This window comes from Macadamia integrifolia, chromosome 1 (assembly GCF_013358625.1).
Source record: "Macadamia integrifolia cultivar HAES 741 chromosome 1, SCU_Mint_v3, whole genome shotgun sequence".
NCBI lineage: Eukaryota > Viridiplantae > Streptophyta > Magnoliopsida > Proteales > Proteaceae > Macadamia > Macadamia integrifolia.
Window position 1 is genome coordinate 29467705 of NC_056557.1, and position 24784 is coordinate 29492488.

Consider the following 24784-nt stretch of genomic DNA (forward strand, 5'->3'; position numbering starts at 1 on the left):
AAGGAGAGGATTTTAAGAGGTCTGAGACTCTAGAAAGGAAGAGGTTACACTTGAGGAGATTTATGCGAAGGCCATAAAGCTTTTCAAAGAGGAGAAGGGAGGACATGATGGATTTAATGGAGCAGGGATCTGCTTTGGAGAAAATCATGAGGTCATCAGCAAAAGCAAGGTGGGTGAGGTTGATGGCTTTACACTTGGGAGGAGGGGAGATGAGGTGGAGATCTGTTGAGGATTGGAGAGAAGGGAGAGCACCTCCAAGGAGAGGTAGAAGAGAAAGGTTGAGAGGAGGCAACCTTGAGGATCCCGACCGAGGAAGGAAAGTATCCCGTCGGGCTTCCATTGACAAGGATAGAGAAATGGGGAGAGGAGACGCAATGATGGATCCAATTGATGAAGTTGGGGGGGGGGGGGAGCCATGGATTGGAGCAGTTTAGAAATGAAATACCAATTGATGGAGTCGAAAGCTTTACGGATGTCAATCTTTATAAGGGCCACGGACGCATGAGATTTGCGATCAAAGCCTCTGACAATTTCTTGACAAAGTTAATTGGCGGTGACTTAAACGAAGGTACCAGCACTGTGTCAAAAACCATGGGCGAAGTCAGGAGCATCCCAGGAAGGTGAGGGGAGGTAACTGAATTCAGAAACCTGAAGGGATCTAGGCATAGATTTCCCATTTTCTGGTAGTAACTGAACTGCTCTAAATTTGTTGTAGGACATAGACCTATTTATATAGACTATTTTGACTCACTTTAGACTACTAGAGTGCAATAATAGTTAACCTACTGGCACTAAACATCTTACCAATAGCCTCCCACGCATAAGGTCCTGGCACAGTTGACTGCTCAAAACTCCCTGTTATCCAGCAACTTCATCTATTTCATTCTACGGGTGAGCCCCACAATATAACTAATTAAAATTTGTGCTCCTGTTTTAGACCCAATATTTGGGCTCTATAATTCAGCCCAATACATTGAAACCGCCTCACAACAAAAGTCCAACCCATGAAAAATTGAAAATACAGTACTCTGCTGGAAATTCCTATCAAATAGTTGTTAAATAAGAATAAAGTCATCACATTCTTTGTGTTGATGCTCCTGGATCAGTATATCTCTGTCTCAGTAATCATGTAAAATTTGACAGAAATAGGGTCATCATGGTTTCGCTCTTTGGTGGAGCTAAAGTGCTAAACCCTAGGGCTTGGTAGGCACATTGTGGTCCAAAACCAAACTTTGCAGCTTGGAGCATACGTGATATACCACCATGCTGCTTTGTTTCAGTCACAAAGCAAAAACTTATTCCTTGAGAAGAAATAATGTAGTACTGTATCTCCCATTTCCTAATTCCCCACCCATGTCCCTCTCCTCTCCAGCGGTTCCTACCGCCGGAGTCTCTCCCAACCCCTGCCCTGCTGCTCCCTCCCCTCCTATCTCCCCACATCCCTCTCCTAAACCTTGGAATACTGTTGTCAGATCCACCCCTCTCCCCTCCAAAGCCGGCCACACTCTTTTCTTTGTTACCCCCTCCACCTTCCATGACAAGAAGGTAGGTCTCTATCCTTCGGGTTTGCTTGAGCCTGAAATTTTCAAATGACGAAATTGTATGATCAGGCATTTCCTTGGTGCTCGACCTCCATTTAATATTGTCAAGTCATCCCTCTCCAAGAAATGGACTCCTTGGCTCGCTACCCTCCGTTCTCCTTGAAATTGGTCTCTTCATCTTCAACTTCTCTGAAGAAGCAGATAAACTCACTGCTCTGGAAGGAGGCCCATGGCAGGTTGGGAAAAATCTAATATTCCTGCACCATTTTGATCAATGCACTACCAATGCTAAAGTCGATCTCAAGTCCATCCCCATCTGGGTTGCTCGCCCCAACCTTCCCCTTCACTTTCGGTGTCCTAAAGGGCTGAGTATAGTGGATTTTGTGATTGGAAAACCACTCTTATCGGATCAACGCACCAAGCTGATGGATAGGCTTGCCTTCGCTAGAATATGCATCGAAGCCTCTGCCGGACATATCCTCCCTTCTTCTATAACCATAGTGGATGGTGAGAGATTTTTCTTTGACCAAATGTGGAGTATGAATGGCTTCCCCCCCAATGTTCGTTCTGCAAGTTATTTGGGCAACATACGAAGAATTTTGCTGCCTTTCTGGCCCCTCCTGAAGATACGTCCCCGAAATCTCCCTCTGAAATCAATGTCTAGGAGAGATCCCTTTCTGCAGTCCCTCTGTGGTAAATAGAAACATTGCCCACTGCAGTCGCATGGCAGCCCCAAAAACCTCAAGAAGATGGCTCCCCTTCTGCGAGCTTGCTTCTGTCGATCCATAGGATCTCCAAGCTTTGTCTGCTGGTCACAACAGATTCTCGTTCTTTTCGCAATTTGACTCTGATGAAGAAGGGGAGAACCTGTCGCCTCGCTCCCTGTCCTTGCAGTCGAATTGGAGTGCCGCAGATCTCTCCGAAAGCATCTCCCCCATGTCTCTCCGCCAAAATCTCTCCGAAAGCATTCCCGAGAACCCTGGCCTTCCTTCTGGTTACACAACTGTCTCTGTTGCATCGTCCTTTTCTCCCTCCACTTTATCCCATTTGCTTCCCCCTTGGGGGCCCCACTACTCTTTCGAGAAACCCTTGCTCCACTCCAGTCAACCTTAGCTCCCCCTCCTCTGGTCTAACCCAACCCAACTCCATCTGGCCCACTTCGATTTCTAGCCCTGGCCAGCCTAAATCTAACTCTTACCCTGGTTGGCCTCCCTTGCCCCTATTACACCTAAACACACCTTATAACGCACCTTCCCTATACTCTCCATATACCACTAACCCGACCCACTATCCTCTAAACCCAACTGCTTGCAAAACTCCCCTTCCATTGGGTTTTCTTCCTAACCCAATATCTTACAACCCTGACCTTCTTTCGGGTCTTCTTCCTAACCCGGTGCTCCCTCCCTCCCTGCCCAAATCACCAGATGAATTAGGCGGTAAGATAGCAAAGATTGAGGAAGACTTGTGCTTCTTTCGAATGACATTGCTCATACCAGTCAAGCTTCACAGCCCTCCTTGACAGCCTTTTCCAATGTGGTTTTGCCCACTTCCTTGGTAACAGAAGGCCTTACCATTCGTCATTATGGAAAGACATAGCTCTCGTGTTTCCGAATGTGTTGGCCCAACGTAGATGGTTAATTGGCACTGGTGATTGTGATTTCTGGCGATATAATTGGGTTATCTTATGGGGTCCTCTCGGGTTCGAGCTTTTGACTTATCTTATATAAAGCTTTGACCTACTCCCTGAGCAAGGATGTACGATTTATATAGGTAGTGTGGTTATGTGTACCCATGGGGTGGCTTATGTGGTGGACTAATGATCTCCATATCATCCAAATCCATTAAGATCTATGTAGTTGTTTAGTGAAATGAGGGTCCGTCTTCATCCAAAGCTGCAGCTGACCTCGCCCTAGTGGATAGGGTCTATCTTCTCAAACAGAGGACACGGACCGGCAGTTTGACAAGCCGCTGATTTCGAACCTCCAACAGAGGGAGGAGCTGGATTTGCATCAATTTGTCTCATTGATTCCTTTCTTCTACAAGCCTGAAATCTTGTTCCCTCCTTTCTTTCTGAGTTGAGCCACATTTCCATTTGGTTATGCTATATGCTAGTACTTGATTCGAGGGCAGGCCATAGACCTACTAAGTTGCTAGCTATATATATATATATATCTAATTTGATCAAGTGTGAAAGCGGAAGGTCTTGCACAAAAAAAAAAAAAATATTCCACTACAGAGACCTTTTAAAGCCTTTGATTTTGTGGTCAAGACCCGGTAGTACGGGTATGAAGATGTGGCAGAAAATACCCAGAAATTGGTGTAAAATAAACTCGCAGTCACATTAAGTTATGAAAAATTAATATTTAGAGAGATGTTCTTGTTCTCTACTAAGTTTGACTAGTCAAATGATTTTATTTTTACATGAGACTTTTTGTAGGTAGAGCACAAAACCACTTTTCCAACAAGTCTAATGTTACTTAAATCTAAGTTGAAATGACAAAGTTATATTCTAGTGAAACTTATTTTAAAATGCGCGAATGCTGCTAAAATCGTCTGAATGGAAATAATTTTATGGACATCAAAACAAAAGATTATTTTACCGCACTTTTGGTTTTTAATAGTGTTTTACCATGACAAGATTTATAAAAGAATTGAGAAAAACCCAAGCATTTGAAAGTTGAAAATCGCCTCAACAAAAAGAAAAAATCCAGTTTTTGTTCTTGGACTAGGGGTTTGACTTTTTTTGCTTTTGAAACTTGATTTTAAAACTATTTTTATTGGATTCAAATATTTTGTTTTTTTAATGAATAATATCTTAAGTAAATGAAATAACAAATTTACTTACATGTTATTTGGCATAAGTGTTGCGCCTTGCAGTAAGGCAACAATACACTTAAGGCAATAATCGCACAGAGCCCAACTAGGGTTCCTAGAGGCGATGCGACGCCTTGATAGCTATGCTCTTAAGAAAACTCAAAATTCATCAATCAAATCATGTTTATTCAGTGATTGAGAGTGATTAGGAATCCAATAGGGAGTCAAGTTAGGTGTTTCTAAAGGCCTCATAAATATCTGTACATCCCCCAGCTAATAATTATTGTAAATTCGTAATCTAACTTAAACTCTCTTAACTACTAATTTCGGGTACCGGGTTCCCTCCCACTTTATGGGCTTAAAATCGAGGCCTCGTATACAACGTAGCTCAAAATTAATCAGCCTATAGAATCCATCCATGACCCAAAGTAAGGTCTCCCTGGGCCCAATTGGGCAGTCTTAACTGTGGACAGAAATACTATCTTTCACGTCTGTCCAAGTGGCCTGGGTACTCAATTCTTAAAATTCCAAAGTTGGCCCCCATGTTCAAAATCTTCAATTCTACCCTTTCAAGTCTTTTGAAGGGGGTACAAGATACTCACCAGTCATTTAGTCCTTTACAATGTGACTTTCTGGAAGTTGATCTCGAGCTCTCTTAAAAAGGTGGAGTGCATTTAGAATCTCCAGGCTAGGATGTAATATAAAAAGCATTCATTCAGAATACTCTGTTGAAATTCCAATGTTATTAACTTTCACTTGCATGGCATCCGCATCAAAATTTTATTTATTTATTTTTCAGTTAGCCTCATAGTTTTTCCTCCTCTTTTGGTAGCTGAAGCTGATAAAGGTAATAGGGAAAATGATGGAGCATCTAAGTCTGAAATTCGATCTGGAAGAGTTCGATCTGGTGTCATACTTCACCGGTCAGAAGTGAACAATGATGCATCACAGGATGGTCCCAGATCTGAAAGGGAAGATTCTGATTATGATGAAGAGATGGAGTTGGACTTTGAAACATCAATATCTGGTGATGAAGGGCATGATGTTGAATCAAACATTCTTCGTGGAAGTTTAAACCTAAGGATTCACCGAAGAAGTGATTTGGCTAGAGAAAATTCTTGTACAAATGGTTCATGTGGGTCACCCACATCATCCTCTCAGAATGATAATACGTCTTATCAGGTACAACCTTTTATTTTTAATTTTAACCTACATTTCAGAAATGTTTTTGTTTGATGTCACTGAAATCCTGTTTGCAGTTCTATCGAATTTTTCCTTCTTGTACTATACAACCCCATTTAGTTTGGAAAAGGCTGAGTTGTTGTTGTTAGCACTATATGACCTTATATTTCAATGTTTTGTCACTTTAGATAAAAATGTGACATCAAACTTGATCTGTTGTCCACAAAATACTTGTATATGGTAGTGTTTGATGTTTGTTATCTGTGAGCTTTTCTGTTTGGTCTAACAAATTTGAATATGAGTTAATCTATGGTTAGAAGATTTTAGAAGTGAGGGAAATAGTGATGAAGTTTTAGTTATGAAGACCAATATCTGATGATGTGCATAGGGTGATGGATTGATTGTCAATGTTCAAAGAATTCCAAATTTCATTTTATCTTTTGTAGGAATTTGGATGTTCAAAGAATTGCATATTTCATTTTATTTTTGTAGAAATTCGGATCTCTCTTTAATTCCATAGTCTAGGTGGATAAATCATTTCTTAACCAATTCCTTCAACCCTCTACCTCTCATTTCCCCTTTTTTTCTCACAATCCCTACATTCTAACTGACCTGGTATGCATATCTTTTGTGTTTCCTTTTTGATTTTCCACAAATATGTGCACTTGTTCTCATAGTTGTCAAGGCACCTAGGCATGTAGGTGCTTTGGTCACCTTCCGTCTAGGCCCCCCTCCAACTCCTTGGATCGCCTAGACTCTGTGACAACTATGCTTCCCCTTGATTTCTCTTGCTGTTCTAGTGTTTTTTGTATTCTGCTCTCTATTATTTGATGTGTTCTTGTGGATCTGTTTTGTGCCTATGTTAGATCTTTTATTAAGAGCAGAGCATAATCCATGGTGGCATGTGCTAGATGAGGCTGTGGAATACAGCAGGCCAAGCACATAGATATCTTGGAGTCGAGGGGTATGGTGAAGGACCTCATGTGTGCAGTGCAAGCTTGCAGCTTAAGGAGTGCATTCAGAGGTCCAAATGGAGATTCCAGAATGCCAATGCAAGCCGTTGGGCATGTTACAAGGTTGGGTTAGAGATGATAAATTGAGAAATTTTCTGTAGATTGGGATTCCTTCTCCATCTACAATGGAAGCCTTGGTCACAAAAAGTCTTAACCTATAGTGACTGGCAATGAGGACAATGAAGAGAGTGAAATACTAGCAGGATAGGTTGTAGGTTGGGATCTTCTGCCAAGTTTTATCTTGAGGCTGTAGATCAGGTGGTTGATGAAATATCAGTTTAGAGGTTGGCCACTGTCTTTTGATGAATATTCTGAGTATGCGATATTGCACATCAGTTGTTTGATGATATACTAGCAGTGAGAAAAAAATACTAGTAACAACTTTGCTTCAAGATATATGTTTTTTTCTCCGACTTGATAGTTACGATATTCAGTTCCATGGATTGTTTCTCCCCATATGTGAAGAACTCATGGAGAAGAAAAATGTTAAATAGGAGTGATGATCATGAAAACATGGGTGGCGCAAATTATGTTCTCTTTGATCCGATCCTGGTATTGTATGGGGTCATTACCAATGAGGATTAGTTTACTTTGATGTTCCTATTTATCTTCTTTTTCAATAGTTTCTAGGATTAATTTTTTCCAATAGGGTACAGTTCTATGTAGATCTTATTCAAATATTTATTTATGCTCCATGCGTTGTTTGACTGAGAATGCAACAGCCAAACAAGCTATAATTTATTTTTTTTCAATAATTAATACCATCGTAGTCATATAGTTTTAGTGGCCTGTTCTATTTGACAAGTTGATAAGAAAAAATTGTTAAGAGGTTGAGGGCTACAGGTACGATTGCCTGTGATAAAATCCTATAAGTTGCCCAAGAACTATAGGACTATAAAAGGGCGTTGGGGCCTTGTAACTTGGACCTTGGTTGACCATTCCTATGCTGTTGAAGCTAGCTTATGTGGTGAAACATGCACTACAGATCTGGTTTGTAGATCTTTTTGTTTCATTTTCATTTTCCACAAAATATCTTGCTTAATTTCTCTGTTCTGGGTTTGCTTTTGTGTATTCTACTTTTTTTCTATGTTCTGTATTTGTCTTGTGCCCTATGTCATCCTGCAATCGGATTAATGGATGGTTCCACATTTTTTTTGTCACATGTTATGAAAGAGAATCTATTATTCTATTTTGGAAAGCGAGTTAGATGGTTTACTATTCGAGTGTCTACAGTACATGTTAAGGTTTTATATACAATAGGTATATGGATTCCCTATGTTTCCTCAACTGTGCCTTTTCCTTGGAGAATTTGCTTAATGCCATATAAAATAAATCTGAAAAATTATTGACGATGCACTATTTTTTTTTGGGGATGGGGGGGGGGGGTGAAGATTGGTGGAAGACTTTTTAACATGGCTACTCTGTTGTGTCTTGAAGTGGATAAAATTTTTTATAGGGTTCCTCACGTCTTCCCTAAGATTCATTGCCATGAACCTTGAAAACTGTGTGGACTAGCAAGAATTACAGAACTGCATACGTAATACCAATGATACATCACTCTATGACCTTGATTGATGTATTAAGCTGATATAGAACCAGATACACTTTTCTAGAACTGGAATCAGAACGATTGATTTGATCAATGAACTTTCTGTAGTTTCTTCTGTGCTTGTTTGATGACTTCAACATGGGACACAACTTCATGAAAAAGTTTAATCTTGTTTGATTGGTAAATTTGCAGTAAAGCTTACGGTTTCATAGGTCAATTAATTTTTTGGAAACTATTGTAGTCTTCCCGGACCATGCAGTAGCGGGAGCCTCATGCACTGGGTTGCTCTTTTTTCTTTTATTGTTGTCTTCCCCAAGTTCTTAGGGGCTTCAATATACTGGAAATTTCTTTTTCTTTTTTCTTTCATGAGATATATTGATGCTTCCTAGACATTTTACATGGCACAATTGTTCTCAACCTGCAATAGAATGTGGTGTTTTATCTGTTTGCTTCTATTTCGTTTCCTAGGTGGGCTTTATTTCTACATTAAAACTTGTACTTTTCCTGATCTTGCAGCCTGGAGCAGTGATTGATATGAAGCAAAGATATGTTGGCCATTGCAATGTTGGAACTGATATAAAGCAGGCCAGTTTTCTTGGACAAAGAGGTTGGCTATATCAGATTTTATTTTATTTATTTATTTTTTCATATCTTATTTTCTGGATTTGAGATTCATGCTGAATAAGTCGATCTTCCAGGTTGCTCATTGTTCTGTAGAAACATCGTTTTGTGATGTTAAATATCGATGAGCTCTTTCAGTCACGATTAATGCCTTCACAAGTGTGACATGGACTGTCACCACTTGAATTCTGCTCAATCAAAATTTTCATGCTAAGCTTGTTGCTTTCTGGATATGGGGGGTCTAATGCAGAAGTAGGTTACAAGTACACTACCCCCAACAGATTATAGCCCAAACAAGACTCAAACTAACTTAACAATCAGAAATAGAATTAGGAGAACAAGAGAAATGAAACCAGAAATAACCCCACGAAGTACAAGACAAATCAATCGCAAAAACCAGAAAAATAACCCAAATGAGAGGAGAGAGAAAGTGCCTGTGCAGGGACACAAAGGGAGACCTGCGGCTGGAGCTGTGGAGCTCAGAATGAGCTGTACTTTTGGTCGATGGTGGATCCTACTAAGGGTACAAAACCCCCCAAATATCAAAGACTTCTGACGTCTGGTTATGGAGTTATGCATTTTCTTGATTTCAGACTTAAGAGAGAGAGAACAGAGAAATTCTTCAAGAACTGTGATAGGGCTGCTTGGACGGCCAGTCTCTATTTGCTGCCACAAAGAAAAGGACTCTATTGAGTTGTGTTTGGCCACAGGAGCAAAGGTCTCCTGATAATCAATTCCATACACCTGGCTATATCCTTTGGCTGCCAATCTTGCGTTGTACCTCTCAATAACACCATCTTAGCGGTACTTGATTGTATAGACCCACCTGCATTCAACTGGAATTTTCCTCTTGGGAAGGTCAACCAGTTTCTAGGTACAATTCTTCTCAAGTGTCATCATTTCCTCAGACATGGCTTGTTTCCGCTTATGGTCTGACATAGCCTCAGTAACAATTTTGGGGATAGAAGTAGAAGAAAGTGCAGCTGTAAAAGTAACACCTGTTGGAGAGTGGGCATCGTAGGAAACAAATTGACCAATAAGGAGATCCAACTCTGAATGAGGAGAGGGGATGTTACCTGACTGAGGAAGGGGAAGCTTAGTATGTGGATCCAAAGAGGACTCTTAGCATCTCTTCTTTGTTCTTCTTGTGTACACAATATCAGGTGCCTTCTTTGTAGAAAGTTCATCCACGGTATCAACATAATCCACCTCTTTATGTTTCCCAATATCAAAAGAAAAAAGAGTAAGAGGCAAAGGGGTAAGAAACGAAATGGCATCAGCAGCCTTTTCACTTTTATTTCCATTCTCCTCCTGAAGAGGATGCTGATGAAAGTCAAAGAAAGGCACAAACTTGAGGAAGGTGACATCTTTGGAAAGAAATCGCTTGAGAGATGAAGGGTGACAACACATGTAACCTTTGGTGCAGTAAAAAAACACAATTGCGTCTCAAGTCGGTAGAGTCCGCTCTCCTCGCATCCACTGCCAATAATCCTCTTTGTCACCACATCCTGAAAAATACAATGAGAAGGGAAAAAAGTGATATAACGATTCAAGGATTTAGTCAAAGTGCTCACATACGAAAGGTTCAAGGTAAGTTTAGGAACATGAAGAATAGAATTAAGTGAAATATAAGGGGTAATGGGAATATTGCCTTTATCGGAAACAGAGGAGAGGGTACCATCAGCGACCCAACCTTATCCTTATCAAAACAAATGGAGTAAGAATCATAATAATGGGACGTACCGGTCATGCGGTCAATGGCACTAGAGTCGATGGCCCATGATGGTGGAAGGTGCAGGTGGTGACATGCATAGCGAAAGCTAAGGCATCCTGTGAGGTATATGGACTGTCAAGCTGAGATATGAACCGACGAAGCACTGCAATATGATCCCTGGAGAAGGAGTTGGTATCTGCCTATGAGAGTCCTCTATTATCAGTCTCTGTTATAGTAGTATGGGTTGTAGCCCCTCCTCTGCGGCCAGTACGTGTGCCAATAGATCCACCACGTGTACTAGGACAGCCATGAAGAACCCAGCACCTCTCTCGAATGTGCCCAAGTTTCCCACAATGAGCCCATTGTCGTCTATCTCTGTCAACTCCAGAGGATGGCCCTTGGCCTCAGTCGCCTCCACGCCATTCTCTGTGTCTAGTGGAAGAAAACGAGCAGAGCGCTCAAGTGAAGATGTAGAATCCATAGCACCTTGCTTGAACTCCTCACTCAGGAGGTAACTACACACCTCATCAAGGGATGGAAGAGGTGATTGGCCCAAAATTTGTATCCTGTTTTGTTCATAGTCTGAATTCAGCCCACCTAGAAGAATCAAAATATGCTCTTTTTCAAGAGATCTATAGACCTTGGCTTCATCATCAGGATTGGACAACTGAAGATCTAGGTAATGATCATACTCCTAGAGTCTTATGACAGTATTATAGTAGTCAGAAATGGACTTGTTCCCTTGCTTCATGGAGAGGGCCTGTTGAAGTAGCTGGTAGACCTTCATAGAGTCACCTAACCTGTCATAGGTCTTAGAAACATTATCCCAAATATCCTTAGCAGTTTCCTTCCTAATAAATCTCCTGCCAATCTCAGGTTTCATGGAGAAAAGTTGCCAAGTCATAACAGTCGAGTTCACAGTTTCCCATTTCTGGTACCCTGGGTCTGTGATAGTGGGAGCCTTGGCAGCCCCATTAATATACCCTAGCTTCCCTTTACTCCGCAGGGATAGCTTCAAAGAATGTGACCAATCCAAGTAGTGGTACTATCCAACTTCACAAGAGAAATCTGAGTGTTAGGATTGTCAAAGACAATCGAATTGAAGTTGGTACTATACGACCCACCCGATGTAGCATTTGTAGGTTCTGTGAGATCAGAGATGATGTAATTATACCCCTAAAAGCAATACAAATGGAGATCCAAACCAAGGGGGAGACACAAGACCCAAAAATCTTCTTCTCAGAACCCAAAATAATAATTCCTGCAAGCTTGAAAAGCATGGAAAGCTTGATGGAAACCCAATAGAACCCACTTTTAACCGTAGATCTTCATCCAAAACTCACATAAAAGCATCAGACAAACATAACCAGCAAATACACTACCAGCCATTCTAGACCAAATAACCCAGAAAACAGAGAACTTGCGATACCTGGTAGCAAATAGGGAATGAGGTTGTGCTCCATCAACAATACAAATAAGCAAGCAGGGCTTTGGGGAGTCAAACACAGACCCCTGGCCTATTCTTTCGAGATAAGCCACACACCCAACCAACCATGGAGGAGAGAGAAAGCAGAGGTCGAACTTCTAGCTGGCGGTAATGCTGTGGTGAGCTCCTCTTCTCTGTGTGAGCACCAATCAGTGTTTGTAGCCCTCACATCTCCCTCCTTGTGCCTTCAAATTGTTTCTACAATTCCATTAGGTTTTCGTGTATACTCTTCTTACATAGTATAGCCTCTAATGGACCCTTTTGCTTCTCGGGTTCCAAGAGAGGATTAAAAAAATGAGACAAGCATGCTTGATCGACTCTCAAACCCTTGTACACCTCTGATTTCAAGTTAGAAATAAGAAGGATTAGGGTTAGAGGGAGGAAAAAGAAAAACAAATTAGGACAACATAATATGAGAACAGTTCCTAAACTATCACTATTACATAAACTCCAACACATAAATCTTCTTGGTGTAGTGGATTGGCTTACATTGGGACAAACAAAAGCATTGAATTCATTGTCCTGAGATTTTTGCTTTCATTTTTGTTACTTATTGCAGGTGAATATGTTGCTAGTGGCAGTGATGATGGAAGATGGTTTATTTGGGAGAAGAGGACTGGAAGACTGATAAAAGTGCTCCTTGGTGATGAAGCTGGTATGGTCTTCTACTGAATTTTGCATCTGTATATTTTGTTTTCTCCCGTTCATAATCTGAGACTTGTGTTTTGGCCAGTGGTCAACTGTGTACAGAGCCATCCTTTTGACTGTACCATTGCAACCAGTGGGATTGATAACACAATCAAAGTGAGTGTGATGATAGGATTTTATTAATGTTGCTGTAGTTGAATTTTGAGAAGGTGAATATCTAACTCTACTTGATTCCAGATTTGGACGCCAAGAGCTGGGATGCCATCCATGGTAGCTGGAGGAGCAGTGGGACCAGACACTGCAAATGTATTGAGTATCATGGAAAACAATCAACATAAATTATGTCGCAGTCGTGAAGCCATCCTGTAAGATCTCTTATCATTGCTTCATGATTAAATCCCAGTATCTTGTATATTGTATGTTGATCATTGTTCCCAAATTTTGTGGTTACAATGTGGATTTTGTTATGATAAGCTGATGTGGATTTCTTTTTAGCATCCTAAACTGTATACTAAAATATCAGATGGGCAAGGAGCCTATAAAGGGCAATGCCAAAACTGCACTGTGCAAAGCGAACAACAGTGATAGGAGATCAGACTAAAAGAGAGACATCAATTACAAACCTCTCCCTTTGTTCTTCTTCCCTTTTTTTTTTTTTTTTTTTTTATTTTAATATTGTGGGGTGGGGTGGGGTGGGGGGGGTGGGGAAGAACCTATCACTCAGACCTCACTTATTCTAATAAACTGCCTGCTCGAGCTTCTGTTATGTTATCCCATTTGATTCCCCTGAATTTTGCTTCCAAACAGGCCTATAAGAAAAATAAGTTGATTAAATTTATCTATTTTCCAAGTGATATTTTCAGGAACTTTGGAATTTTCCATTATGGAAAAGAAGTTCTTTCCATAGCACCTAAAATTCTTCTCCTCTTGGTAATGAATTATTTATTCATCCAAAAAAAAAAAAAAGGAGATTCCATAGGCATCTTCCTAGAGGTGGCAATACCCGACACAAAGCACTTACCTGGCATGAACACAACCACAAATCGGTGGTGTTTGGTTAGGTGGTTTTGCGTTTGGGTCATTTTCAGGTTGACACAAAAAACAACACGAAAAAGCAGGTCATTTGTATCAAACCTGCCAAGCCAAGAATACAACAAACTCAGTCTTATCCAAACTTAATGGAGTCGGCTATATGGATCTGCCAACCCAGGAATGACATAAAAATAATTCTTAATAACTTTTTTGTTAGAATTTTTTTTACCTTATTTATCATTATGTAAATCATTTCATGTTGAATGGGTCAACACTTTTGTTCCCCTTCTCTTTTTTTCCTGTCTTTGAAACCCTAAGGAAAAAACAACCAAATATAAATTAAAAATTTTAATAGAATGTTGTGTAAAATTCCATAAGTTTGCAAACATTGGTCAAGAGGGATATTTCAGCCCTAGGGGATATGACATGTGCAATGAGAAGAATGGACTATTGATGCAGATCAAAGCCTGAAGAAGAGGACAAGAATCAAATTCAGGAAAAAAAAATACTGCTCATCAAGGATTAAAGTATCAGTATCGGTCACCATATCGGTCGGCCAAAATTAATATACGTATCAAAGGGTATCGTATCGTATCGGAGATAAGCTAAAGATATGCACATAAATGGGTAAGAAATACTTTTTTCTACAATTTGGCATAAAAAAATTTGTTAAAAAAAGCTATTGATAACATGTATTATGCATAAACACTAAATTGAGGGTATCGCACTAAGAATTCAAGGTTTGTAGTTGTCTCATAAATGTAAAATCCTTGTTCCTAACCTTGATTTCCACTTTAGTTAGAGAGAAATATGACTGGCAGCAAATTTGGAACAAACACCCCTTAAAAAATTGTGTTTTTCTGAAAAATGACCCAACTTGGCCATTATATGACCGTAGCGCACTGTATCGGTAGGTATCGTACCATATCGGTATGCATCATCGGTCGATACAAATCGATATGGTACGTTACTGATTCATACCTAAACGTGCATTTCACTCGATTTATTTTTTTCATAGAGTATTGGTACGTATCGGTGTGTATCGGTGGTGTATCAGTGCGTATCGGTATGTATCATAGGATACATATCGATACGAAGGGGTTTTAAAAATTTCATGTATCGTATCTGTGTATCGTATCGGTGCGGGCCGATATAGATACGTACTGAACGATACGGTATGATACGTACTGATACTTAAAACCATGCTGCTCATATGAACGGTACCCGTAGTACTGTTCATGCAACACTGTTCATGTGAACAGTGATTTTGGTACAATTTTCCCAATTTTTTTATTTCTGATTTAGTTTAAATTAATTTTCTATTTTCTATTTTTCTCGGACAGCAAGTTATCGATGACTTCTAGAAGACTTTCTTGTCCAAAGATTTGTTTCCTTTTTATTTTATTTCCTTATAAAGTTTGTTTGTCTTTACTTAGGACACACAACTTAGTTTCCAATTTTAGGTGTTTTCAAATGTCTTAATTTCCTTTTATTTTGATTCTTCTTGTATAAGGGAGATCTCTTTTAGAGAGACGTTGTTAGTTTCCTATTTGTTATGTTTCTTTTTTTGTTCTTTATTGTGTGCCAAGTTTTATGCTTATATAATTTAGTGACCCTTAAGAGGTTCCCTATGATTTCAATCTCGCTTCATGGGATTTCCACCTCTTTAGCATGATCGGTCAATCGGATGTAAATAAACCTAAGCTTTTGCTCCTCTTTCAAGTTATACCAGTCAAAATATTCCTCTAGAGAATCTAACCAAACAAGGAATTGGTATAGATCCCCCTATCTAGCAAAGCAAAGAACTTCTAGCTTAATCCTCTTTTAGGCTCTTATACCAAATAATTTAGAACTGGATCATGAAGGACCTAGCCCCAGGTAGAATCTTAAAAACGATCAATAAATTTTAGATTCAAGGACCAAATCAGAAAAAATAAATAGAAAATAGAGAAGAGGGGCGAAAAAGGGATAGGGATGGGTCTCTCATCCACAGCCTCCCACTATATTTGACTCTCTCAGTCACATCCTCTCTCAGGACAATGGGGATGCACAAAGCGAACTTTCATCATTAAATATTTTTCAAGGGGTTGACAGTCCATTATAATAGAAAGTGCTTGGGTAAGCATACAAAAAGGAATGTAATGAAAAAGAAAAGTCTAAACATGAAGGGAAAGTCTAAGGCTTAATCCCCAAGTAATTACATTGTCCAACTTGCCAATAAACGAGAAGGAAACAAAATAAGCATTGACAAAAGATTGCACAAAAATGGAAACTCCAAAAGTAAAAGCCATAAAACTGAACCTAAAACTAGAGAATAGCAATTATTATACACATCAAGGGGCGCAAATCACTGTTTACATGAACAAAGTCGCATGAATGGTAACCGCAGGTACTGTTGCATGAACAGTATTCATAAACAATAAATTTCTTTTTTGGGTGGGAAAATAAATATATACAATAGGGGGAAAAAGGGGGGGGGGGGATATACAAAGCCTAAGAAGGCAAGGGCTGAACTAGGCAGTGGGGAACAACCCATTAAAGGGCAGGGGAGGGGGAGACGGAATAGAAAGAGGAAGGCCACAGGAATCAATAATAAGCCTGCTCCTTGGGGTGTCAAAAGCTAAACCATGAAGAGCCTGACTAAACTTGGAGGAGACATCAAAATAGATGGCCTTCCAAATCGAATAAAAAAATCCAGAGTTGGAGGACCATCTGTGAATATTTCTCTCCATCCAAATGGGGTTAATGGTGGCACATAAGGCGAGCTTTCTGGCGGAGTCACAAATTGATATACCAGCATAGGAAATGCCGATCTAGGTTCATTCTCTTTGGAGGGGGAGGGGGCATCTTCTGGCTGGCCAAATCTTGGCAAGGATATGCTTCCAAATAGAGGAAGAGAATGGGCAGTCAAAAAACATGTGGCTAATGTCTTCAAGGCCGTTCCAACAGAGGCAACAAGAGGGCTGAACCTGAATGTACTGTTGTTGGAGGAAGTCCTGAATAGGGAGGCAGTTGGAGAGGGCTCTCCAGACAGTAAATCTATGATAGGGAATGTGGAATCTGAACCAAACAACCCTGTGCCAAGGTGAAGGGGGTCCTGGAGAGCGAATTAGGTTCCAAGCCAAGGAGGAGAAGAGACCAGTAGAAGGGGATTGGGAGATTTTATCTATCAATTGGACAAGGAGAGGAGGGAGGGGGAAGGGGAGGGAGGGAGGGCTGACCAAAAGGGAAGGAGGGAGGGGATGTCCATAGGGGGGACCAAGCACCCTGGGAGATGATGGCGGAGACACGGGACTCCTTAGGAAGCTGAGAGCAGTAGACTGGTCTGGCCCAAACTGATGGAGGAGAATACCAAGGGGGTGCCAATTATTCAGCCAAAGGGAAGTCAAAGATCCATTTCCAATGGAGTAGTGGATGGCATTGACTGCCAAGGGTATATGAAGGAGAGTGTTTCTCCAAACCAAGGAGGAGCTTAGAGAAGAAGGAACAGTCCAAAGTGAATCCTTGAGGAGAAGGAAGGAGTAGACCTAGGAATATCCACATGCTGACGTTTACAGACCAAGCGCCAAATGAGCTTAAGGATGGCAGCAGCATTAGCATCTTTGATTCTGTTGATTCCAAGACCTCGTTCCACTTTGGGAAGGTAAATGGAGGGCTAGCGGAGAGGGTGAAGAAACATGTCCTGATCAGAGCCTTTGTAGAGAAAAGAACAACATAGGGATTCAATGTCCTTGATGACTGATTTAGGGAGCAGGAAGACTCCAAACTTAAATGCAGCTAAATTGGAGGACAAATTTGATGAGTTTCAGCCTCCCCGCATAAAAAAATAATCTTGCCCTTCCAAAGCTACATCCTTTTACGGATTTTCCTGAGCATTGGAGTGTAGTGGTGGGCCGATAATCTGGCAGAGATGAGGGGAAGGCCAAGATATTTGATAGGAAGGGAAGCCAATTGGAAGCCCGTAAGCTCGAGCAACCTAGCCTTGGAAGCGTCCAAAACTCCAGCAAGGAACAGATAGGACTTAAGAAGATTGATGAGACCCGATAGAGATTCGAAGGAGGAAAGGGCAGCCATGATGGTTTGGATGGAGATAGAGTCAGCTTTAGAGAAGATCATAAGATCATCAGCGAAGCGAGATGGGTGAGGTTAGTAGTTTTGCACTTGGGATGGATGAAATGAGGAGGTTATCCTATGGGATTGGATGGATTTGGAAAGGACTTCCATGGCAAGGCATAAGAGAAAGGGGGAGAGGGGGCATCCTTGTCTAATCCACACCGAGGAGGGGAAGAACCTAGCTGGGGAACCATTGACAAGAACAGAGAACTTGGGGGAGGCAATACAGGAGAGAATCCAGTTGACGGAGATGGGAGGGAAAGACATGGCAAGGACTTTAGAGATGAAGCCCCATCTAATGGAATCGAAAGCCTTGTGGATATCGATCTTGAGAAGGGCAGAGTAGGGGAGTGGGATTTCTTATCAAGCCCTCTCATAATCTCATGGCAAAGAATAATGTTATCTACAATGCTTCTCTCCGTAATGAAGGTTGATTGGTCGGGGCTGACAAGGGAGTCAATCACCATTTGGAGCCGGTTTGCTAGGGCCTTGGCTATGAATTTGTAAAGGAGGTTGCAAAGAGAGATTGGTCTGAAGTTAGGCATGGAGGAGACTCCTTCCTTCTTAGGGATGAGATAGGAAGTATGGCTGATGGGATGGATCTGAGGGGGGTTAAGGAAGAAGCTTTTGATGGCCTAGAGAGATCTAGACCAACTATATCCCAATGAGTGGAGAAAAAACCCATGCTAAAGCCATCAGGGCCTGGAGCTTAGTTGGCTTTATGGGAATAGATAGCATAACGGATCTCAGAATTGGAGGGGATGAGGGGTGACGGGACAAACTTGTTAAGGAGAAGGGGGGTCAAAAGGGGGGGAGGGGGAGGGGGCTGAAGATATTGGTGAAGTAGGAAACAACTTCAAATTTGATAACCGATATCTCACGGAGAAGGGAGCCATTATGGGCAAGAAGATGGGGGATGGAGTTGGCGTTGGTTCTGGCTTCTAGAGATTTGTGAAAATAGGAGTTGGAATCTCCAAGGCAAGCCATTGAATGCTGGATTTTTGCTTAAGGAAGCTTTCTTCTTGAGAGAGAAGGGAGGCTAGATCCAGAAAGACATCTTTTTCCTCAAGAGTCAAGGAGGGGGAGGAGATGTCAGACTGAAGGCGAATTTGGATTGCAAGAAGCTTAGATCTACAGAGCGCAACTTGAGAAGAGATGTTGTCAAAGGAGGAGGCATTCCAAGCTTTAAGTGCCGCTTTGACATTCTTGAGCTTATGGGCAAAGGCAATGAGGGGAGGAGGAGGGAATTTTCCTGAGGGGAGGAGACAATGGAAAGGAAGTCAAGATGAAGGATCCACATATCAAAGAACTTAAACGGATTAGGGCCGAAAGAGAGATAGGGATCAACATAAAGAGAGATATGGCTGTGATCAGAGATGTTAGGAGGCTCGAAAGTAGCATGGGAGGAGGGCAAGGAGGAAAGTCAGGCCTCATTGACCCAGACCCTATCAAGCTTACAGGCTATATGGTGGGAACCCACTTTCTTATTGTGCCAAGAGAACTTGAGGCAGACCAGCGAAGGTTATTTAGGCTGGTGTTCTCAATCATAGTTTTTAAGGCGCTGGTAAGGCGAGGTGTTCTCAATCATAGTTTTTAAGGCGTTGGTAAGGCGTCGCCTTACCAGCGCCTTAGCGGTCTAGAGATGGTAAAGCAGTGCTTTGCCTTATGTGAAGTGGCGCCTTATGGTTTTTTTTTTTTTAAACACATTTTAAAATTACTTGATGATTCCAAATATAGATTTTTTATTGGTAGGTGTATGGTTTTGTTAACACTTGAGATGTATGGGATCAACTTTACTCCACCAAAAATAACCAAAACAAACAAAACAAAAACACGATTCACAAACAGGGTTTGGATTTTGTCAAGGGTTTTGAGAAAGGAATCAAGGAATAAGGAAGAACCACTGATCCAGGCGACTATTTTGCTCCGACAGCGGTGAGCTTCATTCTTCTTTGATAGGAGTAGAAATATAGTGGATGACCTTAGGGCTTAGGCACTCATTTTGGCATCATAGACGTAAGTATAATAAATACTTGTATTTTTTATGTCTTCTTTTCTTTATATTTATAATTTTGTTTCATAATTATGTATTTATATTATATGTTAATATGTTATGATTGATGATTGATGATTGAATATTGATGATTGATGATTGATGATTGATGAAGATGAACTTAGTTTATTCACTTTATTGATTTGTTTTCTTAATGAATATCTTACATTAGTATGAATATGAACCTTTAATATTTATTTAACATATGAGTAATAGGATTCAACTAGGATTTAAGTCAAATAGATTGGTTTTATAAAAAAATTGCACAGGAACGCTTTAGTCGATAAGGCGACGCTTTATGCCCACTTTATCGCTAAGGTGCTCCAAAAGACCCTCAAACGCCTCCGTCGCCTTACCGCTTTAAATATTATGGTTCTCAATACAGGTGTTGAAAGCATCAACAGAGGAAGAATCAATGGAGGAGCCACCCTGCTTCTCATGGGCATACCTAACAACATTGAAATCCCCACCCTAACCTCTAGGAGGCAAGGACACAAAGATCAGCCCAGAGATGGGTCTGATCGGAGGCGCAGTTGAGGGCATAGATGGAAGTGGAAAGAGCCCGAGTGGGAAGAGGTGGAGAGATGGATGAACTGAGGGGAGGAGGAAATGGCTGTGATTTGGATTTTTGCCGGGTTCCAAAGGATCCAAATTCTACCATTGGGAGAATGACTATAGTTGGTGAGGAGGGACTAGGAGGGACCATAGAGCGGGCGATATGGGGGGACATTGGCCTTAGGGACGCGAGTCTCTAAGAGGCAGCAAATAATGGAGTTGGAAGAGGAGATGCGGGAACAGATTTCAGCTTGTTTAGTCAGGGAATTGAGGCCCCTGACATTCCAAATGGACCAGCAATTCATAGAAAGGGGGGGAGATGCGATGAGGGGCCACCAAGGGACAGTGGCTAGCTAGGTAACCCCGGGAAAGGTTACTGTGGTGGCGCCTACAGTATTCAATGAGGGGGGAGCAGGGGAGAAAACAGAAGGGGAATGCGTATCCTTACGAGCTAGGGAATCAAAGGACCGATCAAGTTGGGATAGGATGAGAGAATTCGTTCTAGATCAATCAAGGTGCTGGTTGAAGGTGGTGGCAGTAGTGGCAATGCCGACAGCTCCTAGCGAGATCGGGGGGGCGGGCTTCAGCTAACATGGGGATTCTGATTCTCATCCTCTTCTTCTTCTTCATGCTTTGATCTACATCAGTACATAAAGCCGTGGAAAATTGTAATGTTTTTTTTTTATGTGGACATGTGTTTCACAACCAGCCTTTACCCAGATGCCGCACTAGTGAGCTAAATAAATTGCAACTGATTTGAACAAAAAAATAAATAATATAACAGGATATTCACTAGACAAAGTGATTTGACCAGCATTGCCATGTGATTATTGTCATAGTTTCGTTAAAAATTAATTAAACAACACATTCCCAGAAGCTTATTTGAAGATAAAACCCCTCATTCCATAAACCCAAAAAATATGAAACTTTCAATTCTTAAACCAAGGAATCGTAAGAACCTACAGCCTCATTGACACCTGTTGTAAACATCAGTTAATAGGGAAAACAACCTTAACAAGATGGAATGTTGAAGAATTTCAGAGAACAAGTTTAACAAACCACGGAGCCCACTATGAACACCAAGAATAACCTCATTGAATGCGGTGTGAATGGCAATGCTAAAGAACAACAAGAATTTGAACCACATTGTAAACATTGAAGAGTAGTAGAGAGAATAACCTAATTAAAATCATTGGAAGATGCTTTAACACACACACACACAAAATATAAAGTTTACTAAAAGATGGGAACAAGTCGCTAAAAAACTACTACAAAACAAGGGGAAAGATTGCCAGAAGAATGGAAGCTCCCAAAATCGATGAAAACTCTCCTCTGGGCGATGCCGTTTATCTTTGCTAATCGTCATGGAGAAGAGAGATTTGGAGAGATGAGAAGTGAAGATGAAGCGACAAAGAGATAAGAATTACAGAGTTAGGAAGGGCGGTTTGTGCATTGTGAGGGCAGTAAGGGTTAAAGTCAAAATTACAAAATTACGCTTATATCCTAAAGCTCCGTTTGGTAGTTAGGGGAATCGAAAGGAATTCAAATAATCTGTAGTAGTAATGGGTTTTAGGGAAAGTGTCAGTTGCCGAACAGACCCTAAGGGGTTTAATGTCTTTAAAATTCTCTAGAACTTTCTCTTCGTTATTAGAAATAAAGAGGGCTGGTGTCATATTTGACACAAGTCATTACGCCATCTAACTTAATATCAGAGCCATAGGATCCAAAACCCTAAGGGCTCTCCCTCTTCTCCATCTCTTTCTCTCTTTCTCGTTTCTCTCTCCCAGAGCCTCCCTCCATCTCTCTTCTTCTGCCTCTCTCTCGTGGTGGGAGCTTCTTAAACCTCCAAGAGGGTTTCTAACCTCCATCCATCCTTCCCCTGGGCTCTCAGACTCTCTTTTACAATGATCAAAGAGACCCAGACCCTTTTTTCATCGATTTTTAAATCATTTTTTTCTATTGCCATAATGTTTTTTCCCTACTCGATGCTCCGATCGTCTTGCTGTTTGTAGCAGTTAGTGCCACTTATCAAGTGGTATGTACCAACCACTTTTCCATTTGAGGTCTCTGTTCTAGAGATATCCCTAAAATTGATTTCTTAAGGTTTTTTCCCTTTATCAGCGTTTGGGTTTCCTAGCCTTTTCTGGTTTTGGGTGCTTTCTTTATCTCCGACTAGTGTCTCTTCTATTTGCGCAGCCCCTTTGAGTAACAACCATGTCTACTAGCTTGTCTGCTTTTACTGGCAGAGCCACTATGCTTCTTCCTACCTTTCCTCCTTGTGCTATCAAGCTTGATGGCGCAAACTACCTTATGTGGTCACTCTTGGTCTACATCTCCATCAAGTCCTATGGCTTTTACGGGTACCTCACTGGAACCTCGAAGTGTCCAACCATTGGTAATGAGATTGACAAGTAGGAGTGTGCCAACTCTCTGGTAATGGCCTTCCTTGTCAACTCTATGTTGCCATAGCTTTCATGTGGCTATCTCCTCAACTCCGCTATGAAGATCTAGAAGTCTGTCCAGGATATCTATTCCAGGCAGGGAATGATGCTCAGGTCTTTGAGCTTCGCCAGAAGGTTCGTGATATGAGGCAGAGAGAGTTTGCTCTGTCACAGTACTACTATAAGTTACTGACACTGTTGACTGGGTTGGACTTTTATTAGGGACTGATCTGCTGAGGTGCTAGAAGCAGAGTTAGAATCGGGGCTCTAAATATGGTTGGACTGCCTAGGAGTACTGGAACGACCCTTCCCTCGCCCTTTTCCAGATGTATCAGCAGGACGGCCAAGAAGCTTTCAGTAGTGCTTGTTGGTGTGATGTTTCTTCCCACAATAATCACACTTCACTGGAGTCCTAGTAGAGGAGCCACCAGACTATGGGGCTGCACTAAGGGACTGAGTACCAGAGACAAGTGCAGATCTCTCAGTAGGAGTGGTAGTAGGTTATAGAAGTATAGTGTTATGTCGACTGTCCTCAAGTTGGACAACATAGGCTTGATCCAAGGTAGGAAAGGGGTCACGACTCAAAACCTGGGACTGCAGTAGATCAAACTTCACATTCTAACCTCGCTATAATCTGATGAGCTTACTGCCCTTCAACACCTTTTGGCACGACTAGACTCTCCTGCACTAGCTACTACGAGCTCGGCTCATTCCACCCCTTCTAAGTCAGGTGTCTCCTTTTGTGGTCTTACTATGTTTGTCCCTTATACCCCTTAGATTATAGACTTGGGGCTTCCAATCATACGACAGGCCGTTTGCCTCTTTTCTCACATTACACTACCTGCCCTGGTAATAGTAAGGTCAAGTTGGCTAACAGGACTTATTCTACTATTTTGGGAAAGGGCTCTGTTAGTTGTACCCTTCTTTATTCCTTTCTACAATATTGCATGTTCCTTCATTTCCCGCTAACCTTTCATCCATTAGTAGTCTTACTTCCAGTCTTAATTGCAAAGTCACATTTTTCTCGTCTCATTGTGTTTTTTAGGATCTGGTGACAGGGGCAATGATTGGCTCTGGTAGGGTACGTGGTGGTCTATATCTGCTTGATGATGACTTGGCATTGGTCTCTGGTCAGGCTCTTTAGACATCTTTTACGTCACCTCCCATCTTTGAGTTATTACAGTGGCATCATTGGTTGGGACATCCCCCTTTGGGAACTTTAGCTAGGGTTTTCCTTCTTTTAAAAATTGCAATTCGAGTCATTTTTTTGTGAGGCGTGTGTTTTGGCCAAACAAACTCGGATCACTTATTTTTTTTTTTTAAATAAAAGCTCAATTTTCATTGATACATTCTAATATCTGGGGTCGATACATTCTAATATCTGGGGTCAATCCCACTGTCTGTCAATGGTTATCGGTGGTTTATCTCTTTTATTGATTGTTATTCTCGGACCACTTAGGTTTATATGATGCGAACCAAGGGCGAGACCTTCTATTGCTCTCATCTGTTTCACCGTGTGTTCAGACTCAATTCGGTGCTACCATTAAGATCCTTTAAAGCGATAATGTCCGTGAATACTTTGAAGGGTCCTTTCAGGCTTACCTATTTAATTATGGGATGATCCATCAAACTAGTTGTGTGGATACTCTAGCTCAAAATGGGGTTGCTGGGAAGAAGAATCGCCACCTTTATGAGGTAGCACACACTCTTATGTTGAGATGCATGTTCCTCCCCAGTACTAGAGTGGCGATTCTCACCGTTGCCTTTCTTATCGACCGAATGCCTTCTCAAGTCCATTCCTTCCACTTCCCTCTGGATATTCTCCAAGGTTTCATTGCTTTTCCTGTTCCTATTAAGGTATTCGGTAGTGTTTTCTATGCTCACTATCGTCATCCTCATGGTCTCCGGTGCATTTTTCTGGGATATTCTCCTATTCAGAAAGGCTATCAGTGTTTTCATCCTCCCACTCGGCGTTGGTTTGTGGTTATGGATGTTGTCTTTCACGAATCTGCGTCATACTAC

General features: G+C 41.3%; 1 protein-coding gene across 1 annotated transcript in view; it reads left to right on the plus strand.

Moving 5' to 3' along the window:
* LOC122083497 (protein ALTERED SEED GERMINATION 2) overlaps nucleotides 1–24784 on the plus strand; it is a 97505-nt gene that overhangs the window by 61759 nt on the left and 10962 nt on the right. The window contains exons 14-18 of the mRNA XM_042651335.1: nucleotides 5188–5537; nucleotides 8616–8706; nucleotides 12480–12575; nucleotides 12654–12724; nucleotides 12806–12933. Of these exons, the coding sequence (XP_042507269.1) occupies nucleotides 5188–5537; nucleotides 8616–8706; nucleotides 12480–12575; nucleotides 12654–12724; nucleotides 12806–12933 (736 nt within the window). The remainder of the gene's footprint in view (nucleotides 1–5187; nucleotides 5538–8615; nucleotides 8707–12479; nucleotides 12576–12653; nucleotides 12725–12805; nucleotides 12934–24784) is intronic.